Below are 19,761 nucleotides of genomic sequence, written 5' to 3' on the forward strand. Positions count from 1 at the left end.
CTCTCTCTCTCTCTGTGTGTGTGTGTGTGAGTGATGTGTGTGTGTGTGTGTGTGTGTGTGTGAGTGATGTGTGTTGGTTAGTGTGCATCAATTAAAGCAGCGCATTAATATGGAATGGTGATTAAACTGACCTGGAACTACCTGTGCAGTTAAACGAATTTAATCAACGCCTGCCAGCCAATCAGAATCGAGTATTCAGACAGACCATGGAATAAAAGTATATACTGTACACACACACACACTGGCCTATATACACACAAACTACTGGTCAAACGTTTACAATAATTATGATTTTTAAAATATTTTTGAAAGAAGTCTCTTATGATTACCAAGGCTGCATTTGATTTGATTGATCAAGAATAAAAAACAGTAATAATGTGAAATATTATTACAATTTATGGGAAGTGTTTTCTATTTTTGTATATTTTAAAATGTTTGTGGAAACTGTGATTTGCTACTATTCATTATTATTATTATTATATGGAATGCTTATGTAAATACTTATATAAAATAATTTATATAAAATTGCATATTATATTTATGCGTGTGTGTGTGTGTGTGTGTGTGTGTGTGTGTGTGTCTATGTACAGTATATATGTAATTCTAAGTTAATCTCTATATAAATATATATTTTATATAATATAATAGCACACACACATACTGTATGTGTGTATATATATATAATGATTTAATTTAATATATTATGTAATATATTATTAACTGATAAATGCCTTTTATTTTCTGTAGAGCTGCAGTTTAGTTACGCAGCAGAAACTGTCTGTGAAACTCAACACGCGTCTGCTGTGAAACACCTGACAGGTAACTGAAGGGCTGTCTGTTGAGAAGCTGACAGGATATGATGTCAGACTCGCTCAGCATCATGGGAAACACTGACCATTAATATGGCAGCTGCAGCGTTTCTGTCCTGTTTCTTGCTACAAATCTGACACGGTCTCTCAATGTTCTCCTGTGTTTCTGTGGGCATCCCTCAAAGTTCATGACAGCGCTTGAGTTTGTGCTGATGCTGAGAGACAGACAGCAGCCGTCAGTCAGACAGCAGAAGCAGAGATGATGCAACACGCAAACAACTAATGGGCTTTAAAACCAAATTTGTTCTGCGATGCACTGACGCCGATCCGGCCAGTGCACAAACACACAAGAACTATTTTCAGTTGCATGACAGTGGCACAGTTATTTCCATTAACAAGCTTCCAACTAGTTTTTGCACTAATATCATAGCAAGTGTGGCTTTTACAGACTCTGTTTGCTCTTTCTTTCTGAAATGATGCATTAAGTTGTGCATTATGATTGATTTTAGTGTAAGGATCATGAGTCAGATTCAAAAATAAGGCTCGATTCAATTTTGGTTTGCAAAGCCAGAAGGAAAGAAGTGAGGAAAATTGTCATATGTTTCAAGTTACAAAACGGGAAGGACACTGTTTAGTGGTATGATTCTGCTCATAATGCACGTGAACCAGAGGATTTGGCATTTTTTTAGTCTTTACTTTTTAGTTTTTTAATTTTTGCATTTCATTACATTTTGCAGCAATTAGTCATTTTGCATATAAAAATCTCTATATTTATATTCATATTTAATTTGTTTTGAGTGTTGCAATGATGCAATGAAGTTAGAACGTACATAAATACTATAGTATATAAATATGGCACTATTTCAGTAGCATATTAGTAGCATATTCCTTTATTTTACAGGGTCTCATTCAATCAGAATATGTTAAAATGCTGTATTAACAATTCAGAAAATGTGAATGTCTTCCCTGCTAAAGTCTCCTGATATCCGTCCAGACGTCCCTGACACGTCATTAGACATCAGCTGGGGATCCGTCAGTGTCGTATCAGCGCGTGTGTGACTGATGGCTGTGATGATCAGATGTGATTTAGCCGGTTTGCTGAGCTGAGCTGGCGATTTCTGCCCAAGCCAGCAGCCATCAATAATGTGGGAGTGAATGTCACGGATCATTGTGGAACTGAAGCACGCTTGCAAAAGATCAGCATCAGCTTACATACCACAATACTTTCCATCCGCAGCTCAACGTCTCTCATTTTTCACCCTGCAACAGCTTCATTTGATCTGGATGCCTGTAACGCATCCTAATAGGAACTGAGAGGAACAAACATGAAATTTAAAACACAAAAATATGTCATGTAATATAATGCAAACATGTCATCGAGAGATGGATCTGGAGATGAGAAATGTATAGACAGAGAAGCATGGTGACAAGGGCACAAGATTGATGACTTCAGTATCATGTGGGAAAAATAGAAATAATTTACTATAAAAAAAATTATATTTTGATTAAAAAAAATAAATAAATAAATAAAAAAAAAAATATATATATATATATATATATATATATATATATATATATATATATATATATATATATATATATATATATATATATATATATCAAATTAAAACATTAAACATATATTTTAATAAAGAATTATATATTTAACATGTTTTTGACTATTTTTAAATATATTTACAAAAACTGGGCAAACATTTTTTTGCAATATATTCATATTCAAATATATGTTCCATCTATACATTTTATATTGGCCTTTTTGTATATTTTTGAAAATATAGTTTAAAAATGCAAACGTGCATATATAGAAAAATAACATTAAATCAATATACTTTTTTATTTTTTAGTGACATCTTTTTAGGAAAACAGAATACATAACAAGAAAAATCAAATGTGGGACATTATTTTACTATTTTTCCCACCTGCAGAGCCTTGGTTACATCAGACAAAAAGATTTTAGACACAGAGAAAGTTTGATATAGATTATGAAAACAATCTATATTTTTCATTAGAATAATTTGTACTGGCTGTGGAAAATAAGTGACATTTATTAAGAAAGTAAATCCATTTTGATCTCAGTTTCATTTGGGGTGAACTATTCCTTTATATTAATTGAGTCTGGGTTATTGTGTAAATTTCTGAATGTTCATGACACACTACTGACAGTTTAGTATGATTAAGTAAAGAGAAGCTGAATCTGAAATCACCAACTTTCAAAGTGTGTATCTTTACAATATGGTATGTAATTTATATGTTGCTTTGTTGAATTTTAGGTTCTGAATTTGAATTAAATTGCATGGTCACATGCCACAAGTACAATGTAAAGATAAAATTACAGAACTTTACCTGAGAAAAGACAGAAAGGTTTCATGATGCTAGGCTTCATTTGGGTCAAATTTGAGAATTCTGAGAAATGGAAGCATTGTTTTTTAATTAGAAATGATTTGATTGCATTTTTGCAATTTTGTATCAATTTTACCTATCAAATCTTTAGTTTTATATTCACATTTACATTTTTCCAGTGTTACTTGCTCATGCAATGATGTTACATTAATACTATGTATGTGGCATTTCACAATAGTTTTGAACACTGCTTTTTATTAAAAGTAGCAAAAAGCATTAAATACCGCTATATCAGTCCTATTGAGTTCATATCTGTTTGCCAGTGTTGAGTTTTATGAGTATATTTTCTGAAAGCACACTCAGCTTGCTGGCATTTTAACAGCTTGTAAACTCTGAAATGCATTTCTGATATTTGATGTGCAGTGTTTGAGAGTTTTTATGCTGTCTGAGAGCTCATGTAAAATGGATGGACGGCCTTTGGCTCTGAGAACAGAATCACTCCGGCTGTCAGAGACACGGCTCAAGGATTTCTGTCGCTGCGGGGCACAACTATAACTCTGATCTTATGATACAGAAGATGCTTTATGTTGCATTTATATATGCAGTATATAAAGCCACTGTATCATATTTGATACTCAAATTTCCTCCAGTGTCTCTAAATGATCAACATGATTGATATTTAGACTTGTTTATCAAGTAAAAGCAATTTTAGTCTAATTGTACAAACGTTTTTCTGCTGCCAAATCTTTACTGATTTTTATCACGAGGAGGAATGATCCTCGCAAGCCTCCAAAACATCTCACATCTTCTGAGGAGCGTTTATTTCTTCTCTCAATCATCATTGGATTGCATTGAATTATATGTTTGGATCATTTCAATCTCAAAGACATATTATTGGAGATATAGAATGACGACTGATATTTATATCATTTTATGTCAGTATTTGCTCTACTGTTATAAAGAAGTTATTGATTTACATTACAAGCATCAGAATTTCATAGAAATATCAGCATCTGCAGGATTTCACTTCTATTTTAGGAAACAGCTGAGACAAAGTTGATTATTCCTTATGTAATATTAAATGTAAATCTCCTGAGATATTGAAGAGACACCTCTGAGCAGTAGCAGTGTCCTGTAGCTTCATTATTCATGTATGTAGTTGAGATGGACAGGTCGCAGTATATTTTCTGCTGCACTTCATTAGTGTTTTCCTGTATTATCAGAGCTCTGGCAGAGCCACTGAAAGAAGAAGAACACAAACCGTGGTTCTCTTATCAGGAGAGTAAAGGTTTGTCCGTTCCTGTCAGATTGGCTGATGTGGAGTCCAGAGGTCACTGGTTTCAGTGAAGCAGCTGTTAAGATCTCAGACTGATGACGGCTGTATCGACAGGAGGTGCAGGCCACTTAATCAAGCCGGACACTGGGTAATGAGCAGCTTGTTTGTGCTGAAGGATCTGTTTATCTGGACTGCCGCTGATGGACGGAGAGCATCCCATCGTCATGGAGACGCTGATTGCCGTGGTGCTGATGCAGGAGTTTGGGTGAGATGCAGGATGCTGTTTGTGTCCCAGCTGATTGTGACATTGACTCGTGTCTGGTGTGATGCTCTCACATGAACTCTGCTAATGAAGTGTGTACATTAATGTTCTTGACTGAAACGTTTTTATTTTTTATATTATTTTATTTGAACAGAGTTGTTTGGCATCAAACAACATTTCCCCACCATATAGTATTATATTTTTATTTCATGTAGCTCAAAATTACTTGAATGAATGAATGATGCATTTATATAGCGCTTTATTGTGTATTGCTGTACACCCAAAGCGCTTTACAATCATGTGGAGGGGGTCTCTCCTCAACCACCACCAGTGTGCAGCATCCACTTGGATGATGCGACGGCAGCCACAGGACAACGGCGCCAGTGCACTCACCACACACCAGCTACAGGTGGAGAGGAGAGAGAGATAGGGGCTATCAAGTGTATGGGGATTATTAGGAGGCCATGATAGACAAGGGCCAGTAGAGGGAATTTACTTGATCCAAATAATTTCAAAATATCTGTAATTCTGAGTTTGTACAGGAGTTTTATTTCATTGCCATTTTTTAAAGCATAAAACTGTATGAACTATATGATCTTTTTTCACATTTTTGTTTAATTTCTTTCATTTGTTTATTTTTATTTGTTAATTATGTTTCTTATTTTTGTTTATTTTTAATTTTATTGCATAAAATATATATTTTTAATTGAGCACTTAATTTATTTTACAGGTCTCTGATGTTTATTTCACCTGTACCTCTTATTACTTGCATCCAGACTCCAGGTATGTAAAGATACCGTCTGTAAAATAACAAAATCATCAAATAACTACACAATTACCAACACTAATACATATTTATTTTGTGAAAATACAAAATAAAATCATGTACATTTTATTTACAGCCTTTTGTACAGTACATTATAATATATTGTATTTATATCTGCGCTGCCATGTACTATATAATGTTAAATACTCCAGCAGCACACTAGTCAGTTCTCTCTTCATTCAACCTATTAAACCACATGATTCACTCTTAATGCTTAAGACATTTTAATTTAAATACGTCTGCTTGCGTAAATCACAAAAATTATACATATTAATCAAACACCATGAGCAAATTCATGTCACTCGTCTTCAGTCATCCAGTCTTTAAATCTTAAACTTCGTTGCATGTTTTTTATTGTTGTTGTTGATGATTTCAGGGCCACTTTTCGCTGGAGTGGGTCTTTTGCAGGTCCTCCCTCGAGTCCGGCTCTGCTGATCTCAGATCAGCTCTGTTAAGGCTCATGTGACAGATATATAACTAAAGCACACGATTAACCTGATCAGAGTTTAATATGCAACACTGGAATGACTGAAGAAGTGAACAGGAGCTCAAGGCGACAAATAAATGCATATAAAATGATGTACAGCACTTTGATATTAACAGTAAAGAGCTCAGATTGAAAGCAAACAGCTAAAGAAACACTGCAGATCAAATCTATCGGCACGAGATGTGGAATGCGTTTCATTCTCAAAAAGATGTTTAACTTTATACAGGCCATGATGAAACTGAACCTCTATCCTTGCATTTTTGACATTTATGAAACTGATTAAACCTCGCAATGCATGAGTGAGGTAAAACCCAATAAAATGCACGGTTATCCAAACAAATCTCAGGTGAAACGGCAGATTTATTGCTACAGTGCATAATCATTGGTACAAGAACACAGCGAAGCTACCATTTGATCCAGCTATAATCATGGTTTATTTTCTAGATTTAATGTGTCCAGCATCTGGATTGGTTTCGGATTGTGTGTCCAATCCCGAGCCGGACCGAGGGAGGACCTGTGCCCGCTCTGCGCGACCTGTGGCGGATAACCTGATCCAACACTGATGCTCTTTGGCTGATTTCCCAACAATAATGACAACTGTATGCTGTTGTGTGAGTATAGAGTGATGTAAACCCAATTATGTGTCCGCTAAACTTCTTTAGACATATTTAGCTCATAGTTAGAATAGATTTCTGTCATCTACAGTAAGTGCAGTACATTCTACGCTCATCTCTTCTAGATCTATAATGCTCTATTTAGCAATTCTGATACTTATTTCCAAAACCAGTGGTTCTCAACTGGTCATAAGCCATAAATGTCATAAATGAAATGCACACAATACAGTATAGACAGATTGTTTGTGATGCATTCAACAATAAATAAAAATCAGATACATTGTAAAAATAAAATATATATATCTCAATAGGGCATGGCAACATGTTTTTTTTCCCCTCATTACTTTAGACATCATAATGCATTCAAAATTGTTGAGTTTTTGCATTTGTATGCAATCTCAAGAATCGTTGCTTTATAAAAGTTAAATTAATACTTTTCAACCAAAACCATATTGTATTTGATCAGCAACTTCTCATTAATGAATGTGAAAACATTTAAAAGTTTTGAACATTACATGTCATTACCATGTTTTTACTGCATTTATTGATCAATTAATTTTTTTTTTTTTTTAATTTAAAATTTGTCATGAACCACAAATTTAACACCATAGATAATTTAACATAGAAGTATCTTTGACACCTATTAGTGCTCCATACATACCTGGGTCAAAATGACCTGAACATTTGAAATCGTTGTATCTCTTAAAAAATAATTAAAAAAAAGGAAAAAATGTTCTTTGAGGGTCTTAAAATGCTTGCAAATTTCGTTCCTTAACTAAAAACTATGCAATTTTTATGTATCTCTTCTGGCTCAGAACAGACATGAATGCATTATGAGGGTTAAAGGAAAGTTGGAAATGTTTTTCATCTTTATGATAAACACTGTTGGTCTTGTTAGGTCACCATTTGATCTCCAAGAGCAAAACCAGTTGAGAACCACTGAAGTCCATCACTGATTTCCAGTGAGGCTCTGATGATCCGTCTGTGATCAGGTGAGTCCAGATGAGGTCGTCTCAAGGCTCCTCCTCCACTTCTCTGATTGGCTGGATGATGTTGCTGGTGGATTTGTACTGATTGGTCTGATTGGCTGTGTGTGTGTTGGTGTGTTTGGTTTGCGTGTTTCTAGGGTAGCTGTTCTCAGGTTCGTCTGTGTACCAGTTTTTATCTGCAGAATGATTGACATCATTTACTGTACACCTGAAGCATGAAGTACACAAGTACATGAAAGCAAATTTAGCTACATTTCATATCTCATGCACTGATGAGTTTTGAAATGTTTCAATTCATCACTACATAATGCATTCATAGCAGGGTTATTATAGTAAATAACTAAAATTACAACCATAAAAATGTTTGTTACTTTAACATTTAATAAACTTTACATTAACAATTCATTTGGTTTCAGCACGGTAAAAAATATGATCAATAAGTCATGATATCAAGTGTTTGATTAACTCATTAAAATTATTAAAAAAATTAAGATAAGATTTTAAGACTCTAATAATAATAATAATAAGACTGTAAGACTTTCATTTGAAGTACTAAAATAACTAAAAAAAAATAATAAAAATGACAAACAACAAAATTATTAAAACTTTAACTAAAATTAAAGTGAAAACAGAAAATATCATTTAATTTTCTAATTGTAAAAGTTTTTTAATTCAAAATATTATCAAAAACGATATAAAACAAATTAAATTTATACTAGCCAAATAAATTTATAGCAAAAAAAAAAAAAACTTCAACATTTCTTTTTTTGGTGCAATTATATGTGTGTGTCCGTGCTTTTTATTATTTGAATGCAAAAGATGTCATTTAACATTGAATATACCAGTAAATAGAGTTAAAAATCATAAGTCGTCAAAATGGGATATATATATTTTGTATAATTCAACAATCTTAATCTTATTTGGTTAAAATAATTAAGGGAAAAAAAGCCAAAACGAGCAGTTTCTCCAGCAACTTCACCAGAAAATCTTGCAATGCAATATTTTGTAGATTTTTTTGTGCATTTATATATCACTGTGGGTTTTTTTTAATGCAACATTTTAAATTTTTTTGTATTTTTTTGGTGAAGTCCTTCAAGGTAATTTACATTGTAAGAACTTCTTTCAAATGATTTTGCTGTAATCATGCTCATATATTTGGAAACCAAAACCATGCATACTACAGAGTATGTACTACAGACACGCGAGCTAAATCTCTACAGACGGTTGCAATGGTAAAAGCATTCTCAGTGTTATGACAGATCATAGATATCAAGAGATCAAAACAACTACTGAAGTACAGCAGAGCCCTGAATCTGGAGACGCATGCACTGCAGAGATGACCTTCAGCAAAACAGCCAGAACCGCCAAAAGCTGCTTTGCTTTCAGTCAGAAAGCAAAGAATTAATGCTGGCATGACGGATTCAATGCACTTTTCAGCTCATAACCATCTGAATTATGAGAGATGGTTGCAGTAATGACATGCATTTAGTTCCATACCTGAAAGCCCTCTATTGGTCCTGGGCGCACTTTAAAGAGAGAGTAAATGGAGTAAGTTCAAACGTCCTGATTTTCTGAGGGAACTCAATCTTTTTAACACACACACACATTTATATTGGTGCATGTATAAAAATTAAATAATTAGAATAAAAATTAAATAAAATCTAAATTAATCATAAAATTAAATAAAATTGTATCATTCATGTTCATTATATGTATACTTAGGTTAAAAAATACTAAATAATTAAAATTATAACATTTAAATTATTAAAATTTTGCCCCGGTTTCGCAGACAAGGCCTGTGAAAAAGACTAGTCCCAGACTAAAATGTAAATCTGAGCTGTTTCAACTGAAAGAAACTTGCACTGACTGATCTTAAAACATGTCAGTGCCTTTGTTTTGTCTCAAGATGCTCACCAGTAATGCTTTTTTCTAAGTACGTTCATAAAAGTTACTTAAATGTCCTAATTGAACTATGACCTAATCCTGGCTTAGTCTAAGCCCTGTCTGTGAAACCAGGCCATAAAATGAAAATATGCAAGTATTTACAAATGTATTTGTACTTACATTTAAAAAAATTTTATCAATTTCTTAAAAAATCATTAAAATATTTTTTAATTTTAGTTTATATTGTAACATTAAGAATTATATGCAAGTATTTAGACGTGTATTTGTACTTTAGGTTCAAAAGTGATCAATTTACAGTATATAAAATGATTATAATTACATTAAAATCTAAATTTAATTTTAAAATTCTAAAATAAGAAATAATACAATAAAAAACATATGAAAAGCACAAAAATTATTATTTTTTAAATAAAAGGAATATCAGTGAAAATGAGGTCCTGAGCAAAAGCAGACGCTTTAAGTGTTTTAAAAGCAAAGACGTCACAATCAATACAGAAAAAAATACTTTTATTATGTTTAAGATATCGCATACACTAGTTCATTATATAAGAAAAATCTCTTACACGTGATATTTAGAGAATCAAAACTTTGGTGTGAGCGTCTTACTATAGCAATGAACGTGAATTAAACATAAAAAGCAAACAAACGTCCTGCTTGTTTCTTTACAAATACTCAAATAACTTTATTCTTGCAGCATCGCAACATTTTCATATATTACGCGAGTTATACAAACCAAACAATTCGACATCAATTAGAGTCCAAAAGAGTTTAACAGCCTTAGAAATATGGAAAAGATTTTGAATGGAAGATAAAACATTTGTCAAATGACTCTCAAGCACAGAAACATGGAGCGACGGCTGCAGGAAAAGGCATTAAACCAGCATGAGGAATAATGCTTCAGCGTGTTTCCATTCACTTCATTTGAGTTTGGGTTTCTGAATCACAATGAACCTGTCACTAACCTGACCATAAACCGGTCAGGAATCACGCGGACGCTCAGCCTTTGTTTGGCGTACGTCTTGATGCGTTTGCTATGCGTTTCTGTCAAGGCTGGTGTGATTAAACTCTCATTGTGTCATCTGTCGTCTCAAGAAGGCAGTGAATGGAAAATAAAAACATTCGAAAAATACTAACATTCTTCATGAGCACATATATATTGATGTGTAAGTACAGTGGGTCCAAATGTCTGAGAAAATACCGGAAAATTTGAAATTTGCTAAATGTTATGACAAAGTAATATTTCAGATTCTGCACTATTTCTCTGTCACTATTCAAAATGTTTTGTGACACTCACCTGATATTAATTTTGTTCATTTAAATGAACATTTATGCAGGTTTTCTTTTCATCGTGACCTTTATATTTGGTGCATTTGTTTTGTATAGTATTTTTCATTTATTTTATGGATCTGCAACTGATTGTACAGGGTTTTTTTCTACAAATAAATCTACAAAATAATCTAAATTGTTCAAAAATACATCACAAATTTTATTTAAATTTTCACTGAAATTTATGATTATTCTTTATTAACATTAATTTATTATTTAATATCTTTATTGACTTGGAAAAATTGTAATGTATGTTTTAGTAGCTGAAAATGCAAAACATCAATTAAAATATGTACACCTTAGCCATTGTGACCTTTATATTTGATGAATTTTATGGCATATTTTGTATATTTCTAGTATGTATTGTTAATTTATTTTACGTTTTATAATTGATGGAATTGTGCAGATTTTTCTCTATTCCTAGAATCCATTAAATGTTTGTCTTACATCATTAAAAATAAATTCAAGTTCATTTAAATTTTAACTGCAGTTTATATGATCAGAAAACGTAATATTTATTAATATTATTTATTTACTATTTAATAACTAAAAATGCTAAATATCAATTAAAATATGTATTCATCATGTCCTTTATATTTGGTGTATTTGTCAAAATATTTTGAGTATGCATTTTTCATGTATCTGCAATGGATTGAACTCTACAGGTTTTTCTTTATTCCTAAAATCCACAAAATGTTTGTTTTACATTATTTGAGTTCTGAAACTGTTGCAAAAAATTCATTTCCAAAAAAATCTATTTTGATCATTTAAATAAAATTAATTGCAAAAAATTTGTATTAATATTATTAGTTTAATATTTACATTTAAATTTAATTGTACTGACTGAATAATTTAATATAATTAGTTTTAACTAAAAATGACAGCCGTCAGACGTTTGGAGCCACTGTATGTGGGTGACACGAGACAGCCGCCGTGTTATATCAGCAATATCAGGATGTAGAAGCACAGAGGCGTGATGCGATGATGAAGCACACGAGCGTTCGTCAGGTCACTGCTGTCAAACTGTAGGATTAAAGTGCAGTTAAAGTGCAAAATGGTGAAACTGATTAACCCAACACAGTGTTACCCGTGTAAGACGTACTGATCGTGGTTTGTGGTGTAAACGCTGGCCGGTGCTTTATACAGATGCAACTTCTAGTGTGCTAAAGATGATGTGTGAAGTAAACATTTGATACGTGTAAAAAAATAAAGTCCAGGATTTGCTTTTGCGATAAGAGTCCGTGACGTGACGCGAGAGCACTGATGCTTACAGAGGAACGTACTTCTGTTTGTCGCGCAGGTCGCGGCTCCGGCTGCGGCCCGGCCGGACGGATGAGGGGATGGAGTGGGCGGATGGGCTCTTCTTGCTGGGGCAGTAGGTGGAGTGAGTGGACAGGTTGCTGCGCGTCTGGCCGGCGTTGTGGTCGAATTGCATCAGGCAGAAGATCAGATCTGTAGGCACCAGCTCGAAGCCATACGGAGGATTCGTGATCACGTATCTGTCACCAGAGAAACAAACATCCACAACTCTCAGTATTTGGCAACAGTTTCATATGTGACCCTGGACCACAAAACCAGTCTGAAGTGTCAAAATGAATCTGAAAGCTGAATAAATCATCTTTCCATTGATGTATGGTTTGTTATGATCGGACAATATTTGTCTGAGATACAACTATTTGCAAATCTGGAATCTGCGGGAGCAAAAAAATCTAAATATTGAGAAAATTGCCTTTAAAGTTGTTCAAATGAAGTTCTTAGCAATGAATATTACTAATCAAAAATTAATTTTTACTTTACTTTTAGTAAAGACTTACAAATAAGAAAAAGTAACTAAAACTAAAAGTCAAAACTGTAAATACTATATACACACATTTAAGAAAATAAAGAAATAAAAAATTGACAAATGCATATAACAACATTTCAATAGTAAACATTTAAATGAAAACAAAAAAATAAGCTAAAAACAATTCAAAATATTAAAACAACAAGAGTATAATAATGCTTATAAAACTAAGCTAAACAACTACATGTGTATGTACAGACACACACATACATATAAAAATAAATTCAATATATATATTATTTCATTTCCATATAGTATGAATGAACAACTTATACAGACATCAACACTGAGCCAAGCACACGTTTTAAAACAACAACTTTCACATAGTAAGAAATGGTTATAAAAACTGAAACAAGTAGTAGAAAAGAGGAAAAATAAAAAGCGATACTTGTATCCTAAACAAATTTAGTTGACTGACTTTCAGCTTTTTTTTTTTTTTATTTAAATGTAGATCAAATAAATTGTTTGCAACCACTTACCTTAAAAAAAAATTAGTAGCATTTTTTTCAGTGTAAAGTAAGGGATTACTTTTAATTTTTTCTGTAATTTAATTACAGTTACTTCTTATGTAATTGAACGTAATACTGTGTAAAGACTGTAGAATATTTATATACAATACAATAGTGGATTTAACGTCAACATTTAAAGTCTAACCTTAAAATGCATGCTTTTTATGTACCCTTCTCACTTTAAATAGTTGGGAGAGTTAATAAGAATATTGGTAACACTTTAGTGTCCAGTTCTCACTATTAACTAGTTGGTTATTAGCATGAATATTACTACTGGCTGTTAATTATTACTTAAAAAGCACGTATTAATGTCTTATTCGGCAAGACCTTATTCTAAATTCTTAATCCTACCCAATTCTTAAACTTAACAACTATTTTACTGAGTATTAATAAGCAGTAATTAGGAATATACTGAAGCAAAAGTCATAATTAATAGTGAGAATTGTACCCTAATCTAAAGTGTGACCAAAATAATTTATGTAGCTATCTATTATTTATTTGAAAGAATTAAAAGAACCATTTCATGTCGAGGTTGATATAGAATTTAGAAAGTAATTAGTAATAATTAAATACTTTTTGGAAAGAGTAAATGTAATCTAATTACACTGTTGACTTAAAAGCAGTCTTAAGTCGCTGGGGTATATTTGTAGCAAAAGCCAATAATACATTGTTTGGGTCAAAATTATAGATTTTTCTTTTATGCCAAAAGTCATTAGGATATTAAGTAAAGATCATGCTCCATGAACACATTTAGTAAATTTCCTAGCATAAATATATCAAAACTTCATTTCTGATTAGTAATATGCATTGCTAAGAACTTGATTTGAACAACTTTAAAGGAGATTTTCTCAATATTTAGATTTTTTTGCACTCTCAGATTCCAGATTTTCAAATAGTTGTATCTCAGCCAAATATTGTCCGATCATAACAAACCATACATCAATGGAAAGATTATTTATTCAGCTTTCAGATTATTTTTAAATCTCAATTTCACAAAATTTACCCTTATGACTGGTTTTGTGCTCCAGGGTCACATATTTCAAATAAATTCTATTCTTTTGAACTAGGTATTGCTGATATTGATTTTGTTCAACTGAAATATGTACAATTTATACAGCAATAACTTTATTTTGTATTTTGTACAGTATATTTCTAGTATGTATTGTTCATTTATTTTATGTTTTGAATGCAATTGATTTCAATTTGTTTCGCCGAAAAAAAAAAAAACATTTTAATGTTGATGTTTCTTTTATTTTTCACTGCAATGTATATGATCAGAAAATGTAATATTATTTATATATGATTAATTGAATATTTAGTATTTTTACTGACTTGTAATATTTTAATGTAATATTAACTAAAAATGCAAAATGTAATTTCAAACATGTACACTTTATCCATCATGTTCTTTATATTTGGTGCATTTGTTTTGTATTTTGTGTATTTCTTGTATGTACTGTTCATTTATTTTATCTTTTGTAATTTACTGAATTATACAGATTTTTCTTTATTCCAAAAATCCATGAAATGTTTGTTTTACATCATTTGAGTTGTGAATCTAAATTGTCTAAATGTTATATTTGGTGCATTTGTGGACATATTTTGACTATGTATTGTTCATTCATTTTATGTATCTACAACTTATTGAATTATACAGATTTTCCTCTATTACAAAAATGCATGAAATGTTTGTTTTACATCATTTTAAAAATTATATTTCAAATTAATGCTGCTCTTTTGAACTTTAAATATTCCTCAGCACAACACTACATTGATAATAATCAGAAATGTTTCTTGAGCAGTAAATCAATATATTATTATGATTTCTGAAGATCATGTTACACTGAAGACTGGAGTAATGATGCTGAAAATACAGATTTGATCACAGGAATAAATGACATTTTAACAGATATTCACATAGAAAACAGCTGTTTTAGATTTTATAGTACTATTTCACAATTTTACTGTTTCCACTGTATTTTTGATCAAATAAATGCAGCCTTGGTGAGCAGAAGAGACTTCTTTCAAAAACATTACAAATATTACCGACCACATAGTAAAGCTAGTAAAGCTGGTTGACTCACCGTTTGTTGCACTGGCTGGGAGCTCCCAGATGTGCGTCTCTTAATCGGTAGATTCCAAAACACAACATGTTGTACGTCTTCAATGCTTTACAGAATAAATCACCATAACAGCCTCCATCCTGAAAACACAAGCATAGACATTATATGGTGATAAAGATATTTAATCAAATAGATTCAAACTATTTTAGTATTTGACTCTCAGGCCTCCAAACATCCAGAAAGTCCTGGTTTATATATTTTTTTAATTTTATATAAAACATATATTTTCCAAAACATGTTACTATGAAACTGCAAAAAAATCAAATAAATCTAAACAAGCTGTGTTCCAAATTTGAGGTTGATATCATAAAAAACAAAGAGCTTTCAGAGAGATTTTGAGTTTGTGTGCAGTACCAAACATTTCCACTAGATGAACATTTCCCATTCATTTCCAATGCGGGTATTTCTGACTGCGCAGAGTACAAGTGACACTTTTTTTTCAGGACCACTTAACATTGTCAAATCATATTGATGATTTTTGTGTGTGTTCACATAGCAAAGGTGCCAAAACAAATTCTGTCAAAAGTGACCAAAGAGCACTAGAGGGTTAATGGTGGGTTAAGGTTTTTGCCACTTGCTATAAGAACACAGAAAAAAGAACAAAAAACATTTAATCTAGTGGAAATGTTTGGTACTGCACCCAAACAAACAACAACAAAAACAAATAAATAAAACTTACTGGAAGCTCTTTTTTCAAAATCAGCCTCAAATTCGGAACACAACTTTAAGGCTTGTTTAAGGCTTTGATTTTCACAAAGTTTAGAGTAAAACATGTTTTGGGAAATATGTTTTTCATGTAAAATGTAATATTTTCATAACAATAAACAGAAACTTCTATATTTTTTTAACTTCTATAATTTGCCACGTGTCTTCTTTAAAAAAAAAAGAATGCTTCAAAGCATTCAAGATTTATGAGTTGGAGCTAAGTTACGAGATTTAACCAGTTGGAAATTTCATTTTCAGTTCTATGCTCAAAAAGTGGTTAATAGGTATAATAACTATTCTATAAATATAATTTAGTGCCATAAATTTACAAAATGTTAAATAAAAAAAAAACTATCTAAATAACATATCGTATGTTTCACTGAAATAAGAAATGGGTCATTTTTGACCTCCAGACGAGCAGCACCTGAGGGTTAAACATGAAGCAAATGAAGAAGTAGGAGAGGTCAGTCTCACCCCCAGATCAGCGAAGGGTCCGTCGTAAAGCGCCAGCTGTGCGACGCGGCAGCGGTCTCTGTTGGCCAGTGTTTGCGGTGTGCTGTATCCTCCGCGCAGCGCGTTCTCCTCCGCCAGCAGACCCTCCAGCTCCGGAGTGGCTCCACCGGTCACCAGCGTCCGGATCAGGGTCAGAATGTTATCATTGAAGTACGTCTGAGAGACAGAGAGAGAGTGAGAGGAGCGTTACAACAGAGGCCCAGAGACCTCAACACGCTGCAAATAAAAAAAACACATGCAAATGAAAAAAACATCTTCATTAATTTGACAACATGCGCGCTGCAAATACTCACAACACATCCAAATAAAGAAGCGCGCTGTAAACAGGCACAGACCACCTCGGAAATGGTTAAGGGAACCGCAACGTGATGAACATGGTTGAAAAATTATTATTAGCCTAAATAATCTGACGAAATACACAGTTAAGCTAGCTAACTTACTTTTACATCTTTCCCTACAAAAATCAACCATAGCCTATGATTTTACTATTAAAATTAATTATTTGATAAATACATTTAGGTTGCACTTTATTTTAAGGTGTCCTTATAAAGTACTGTGTAATCTTAATTAACTACTTGTACTTACTATTTGGTTAGGGTTTGGCTTAGGGTTACTTGCATGTAATTATGCATAATTAATTGTTATTATAATAGTAAGTACATGTAATATGTGGAACAAGGACACCTTAAAATAAAGTGTTACCTACATTTATTATATAAAAAATAAATAAAAACAAAAATGGTTACTATTGTGTAAAAAGATGTACAAAATTAACCATGGATTTACTACACAAACCATTGCTTTACCATGGTATTTGGACAACTGTGGTTATAAAAATGGTAATCAAAATGCCAAAAAATTGTTTATTTTCATTTTGTTGGGGTAATTTTGTTGTGGTCTGTGCTACTTGTGCATTTCTTTGTTGTTGTGATGCGTTGTGAGCAACTGATGAAGATGTTTTCTTACTTTGCTGATGCCTTTTCTATTTGCATGTGTTTTCCTAAGTTACAGACGCGGAGCGGAGCGCGACTCGAGGCCTGACGCCGCTGTGTTTGCGTTCACTTACGGCACTCATTAATGAATCCAGCACGCTGACGGCGAACGCTGTCCCACAGGCGAACGGCTGCGTGAGGTACAGCTCCGTGTCGGGATCGTCGTCATCGTCCTGGTCCAGAAACTGGACGTTTGAGTCGTTCACTGCAGACACACACACACACACTGACTGTGAGGAATGCGTTTCATTAAATGAGGAGTCTTATTAAAAATATTCACAGAAAATAACAGTTAATAAGAACTTTAAAGATTATCTAGATGAAGTTTTTCTTCAGACTAGGGGTGTGCGATATTTAAAAAAAATTATATCGATATTTTTGGGGATTTTTTCGATAACGATAATTAGACGATATTTTGCAGTGCAGCTGCAGTTTTTGATATTCTTCATATTCTGTGCGGTCAGTTCACATCATTAATTAATCTTTTCATTTAAGTTTAAATTGATTTTTACCTTTAATAAAGCATTTTTGAGTCAAATTGTTACATTTAATCAGTCAATTAAGATAATACACATTTAGGCTGTTACCAAACAAATGAAACCAGTATCATCAAAATGCACCTTTGCAGAAGTTGACACCATATTTTTGTATGACACCATACAAAAATAACTAAAATTGAAATAAAAATTAAAAACTATATAGACATTAAATATAGTAATAATAATAAAAATGACAAAAATGCACAGCAAAATTACTAAAACTTTAACAAAAATGAAAATGAAAACAGAAGATATAAAAATGACAACCAATTAAAAAAATACAAAATAAAAAATACATTAAAAAAAATCATAATTTGCATAAAGGTAAATAGGATAAAAAAAGGATACATTTTCATAGCAAGTAAATAAAATGAGAATGCATAAACTTTGGCATTGCTGGTAAATTCATTAAAAAAATGTATTTGAAGTGAAATGGATAGAACAATAAGAACAATATATATATATATATATAAACTGACGAAAACAAATTTATAAAAATTACAATTTATAAAAGCTAATTCATAACATTAATAAATAAAAATGATGTAAAATGCAGTTTCATGGTCAGTAAAAATCATTTATTTAAAACTATTATCATTTTTATAAATATTTGAATGTTTTTATTTTTAGACTTTGTTTTAATTTTAATTTTAAAACATTGGCAAAACAAACAACAAATTTACTACAGTTAAAATATATATAAAAAAACTCTAAATGAAAATGTTAATAAATCAAATATTGCCAAAAATGCCATTTCATGGTCAGAAAAAATTATTAATGGAAGGAAGTTCATTTCGGACCCTGAGCCTTTGTGTGTCCTGTCAGAGACACGGAGTGACAGATCATTTCTGAACAGATGACAGATTCGATCAGTTTGACAGGAACCATGCAGTACGTCTCGCCACACAGAAGCACGCGCGAGTCACAGCATGCTGCAGGAACGCTCATAAGTCATGCCAACAGTGAAAAACACCAGAGAGGAACAGAAGAACAGCAGAAACCTCCACAGAGCGACAGGAACACCAGCCGTTCTTACCCAGCTCAGTTATCATTAGGATGTTGTTCCCGCTGCTCTTGTCCTGGCTCAGAGAAACCAGGGGCAGCAACTTGTCTGTTTTAGCTAGCAGCATAAAACAAGCCGTTACCAAAACCAACCGTTTAGTTGTTTAACACTTTGCAACCATAAACCTAGAAACTAGCTTCAAAATGATCAAAGTTATTAAAACAGCCGTTCACACTCAAATGCTTTGGGGTCAGTCACTAATTTGTTAACATTAGTAAACTGCATTAGTTAAACTCTCAATAAAATATTCTTTATTCATCTTTGCTAATGTTTATTTCAACATTTACTAATAATAATTATTAAAATCCTAGGTATTTGTTAATATTATTTAATTGGCCTGAGCTAACATGTACTAACAATGAAGAGCTGTATTTGTATTAATGTCAGGGTTATTATAGTTAACTAAAGCTAAAAACATACTATTTTATTTCAAGTAATGAGAGATTTAACTTCAAATAAAACCTCAAACTTATTTCTGCTAGCTCCCAAGGCAATAGTTCTCATTGTTTTAAATAAATGTGGTTTAATTATTATTTATATTTAAATATATATTTTATATGTAATATTTAAATTCAGTTAAATAAAATATTTAAATGGTTAAATAAAAATTTGTAAAGAC

At 32.2% G+C, this 19,761-nt stretch overlaps 1 protein-coding gene across 1 annotated transcript in view; it reads right to left on the reverse strand.

Annotated features, from left to right (window-relative positions):
• Positions 1 to 7,212: 7,212 nt before the first annotated feature.
• The window catches only part of LOC306852302 (calcium-activated potassium channel subunit alpha-1a-like), an 83,345-nt gene continuing 70,796 nt past the window's right edge, over positions 7,213 to 19,761 (reverse strand). The window contains exons 26-31 of the mRNA XM_079389015.1: positions 17,615 to 17,745; positions 16,510 to 16,704; positions 15,292 to 15,410; positions 12,139 to 12,354; positions 9,122 to 9,150; positions 7,213 to 7,800 (exon numbers count right to left, since the gene is read on the reverse strand). Coding sequence (XP_079245141.1) covers positions 7,649 to 7,800; positions 9,122 to 9,150; positions 12,139 to 12,354; positions 15,292 to 15,410; positions 16,510 to 16,704; positions 17,615 to 17,745 — 842 coding nt within the window. The 3' untranslated portion in view covers positions 7,213 to 7,648. The remainder of the gene's footprint in view (positions 7,801 to 9,121; positions 9,151 to 12,138; positions 12,355 to 15,291; positions 15,411 to 16,509; positions 16,705 to 17,614; positions 17,746 to 19,761) is intronic.

The sequence above is a fragment of the Barbus barbus genome (genome assembly GCF_936440315.1).
Source record: "Barbus barbus genome assembly, chromosome: 32".
Taxonomy (NCBI): Eukaryota; Metazoa; Chordata; class Actinopteri; order Cypriniformes; family Cyprinidae; genus Barbus; species Barbus barbus.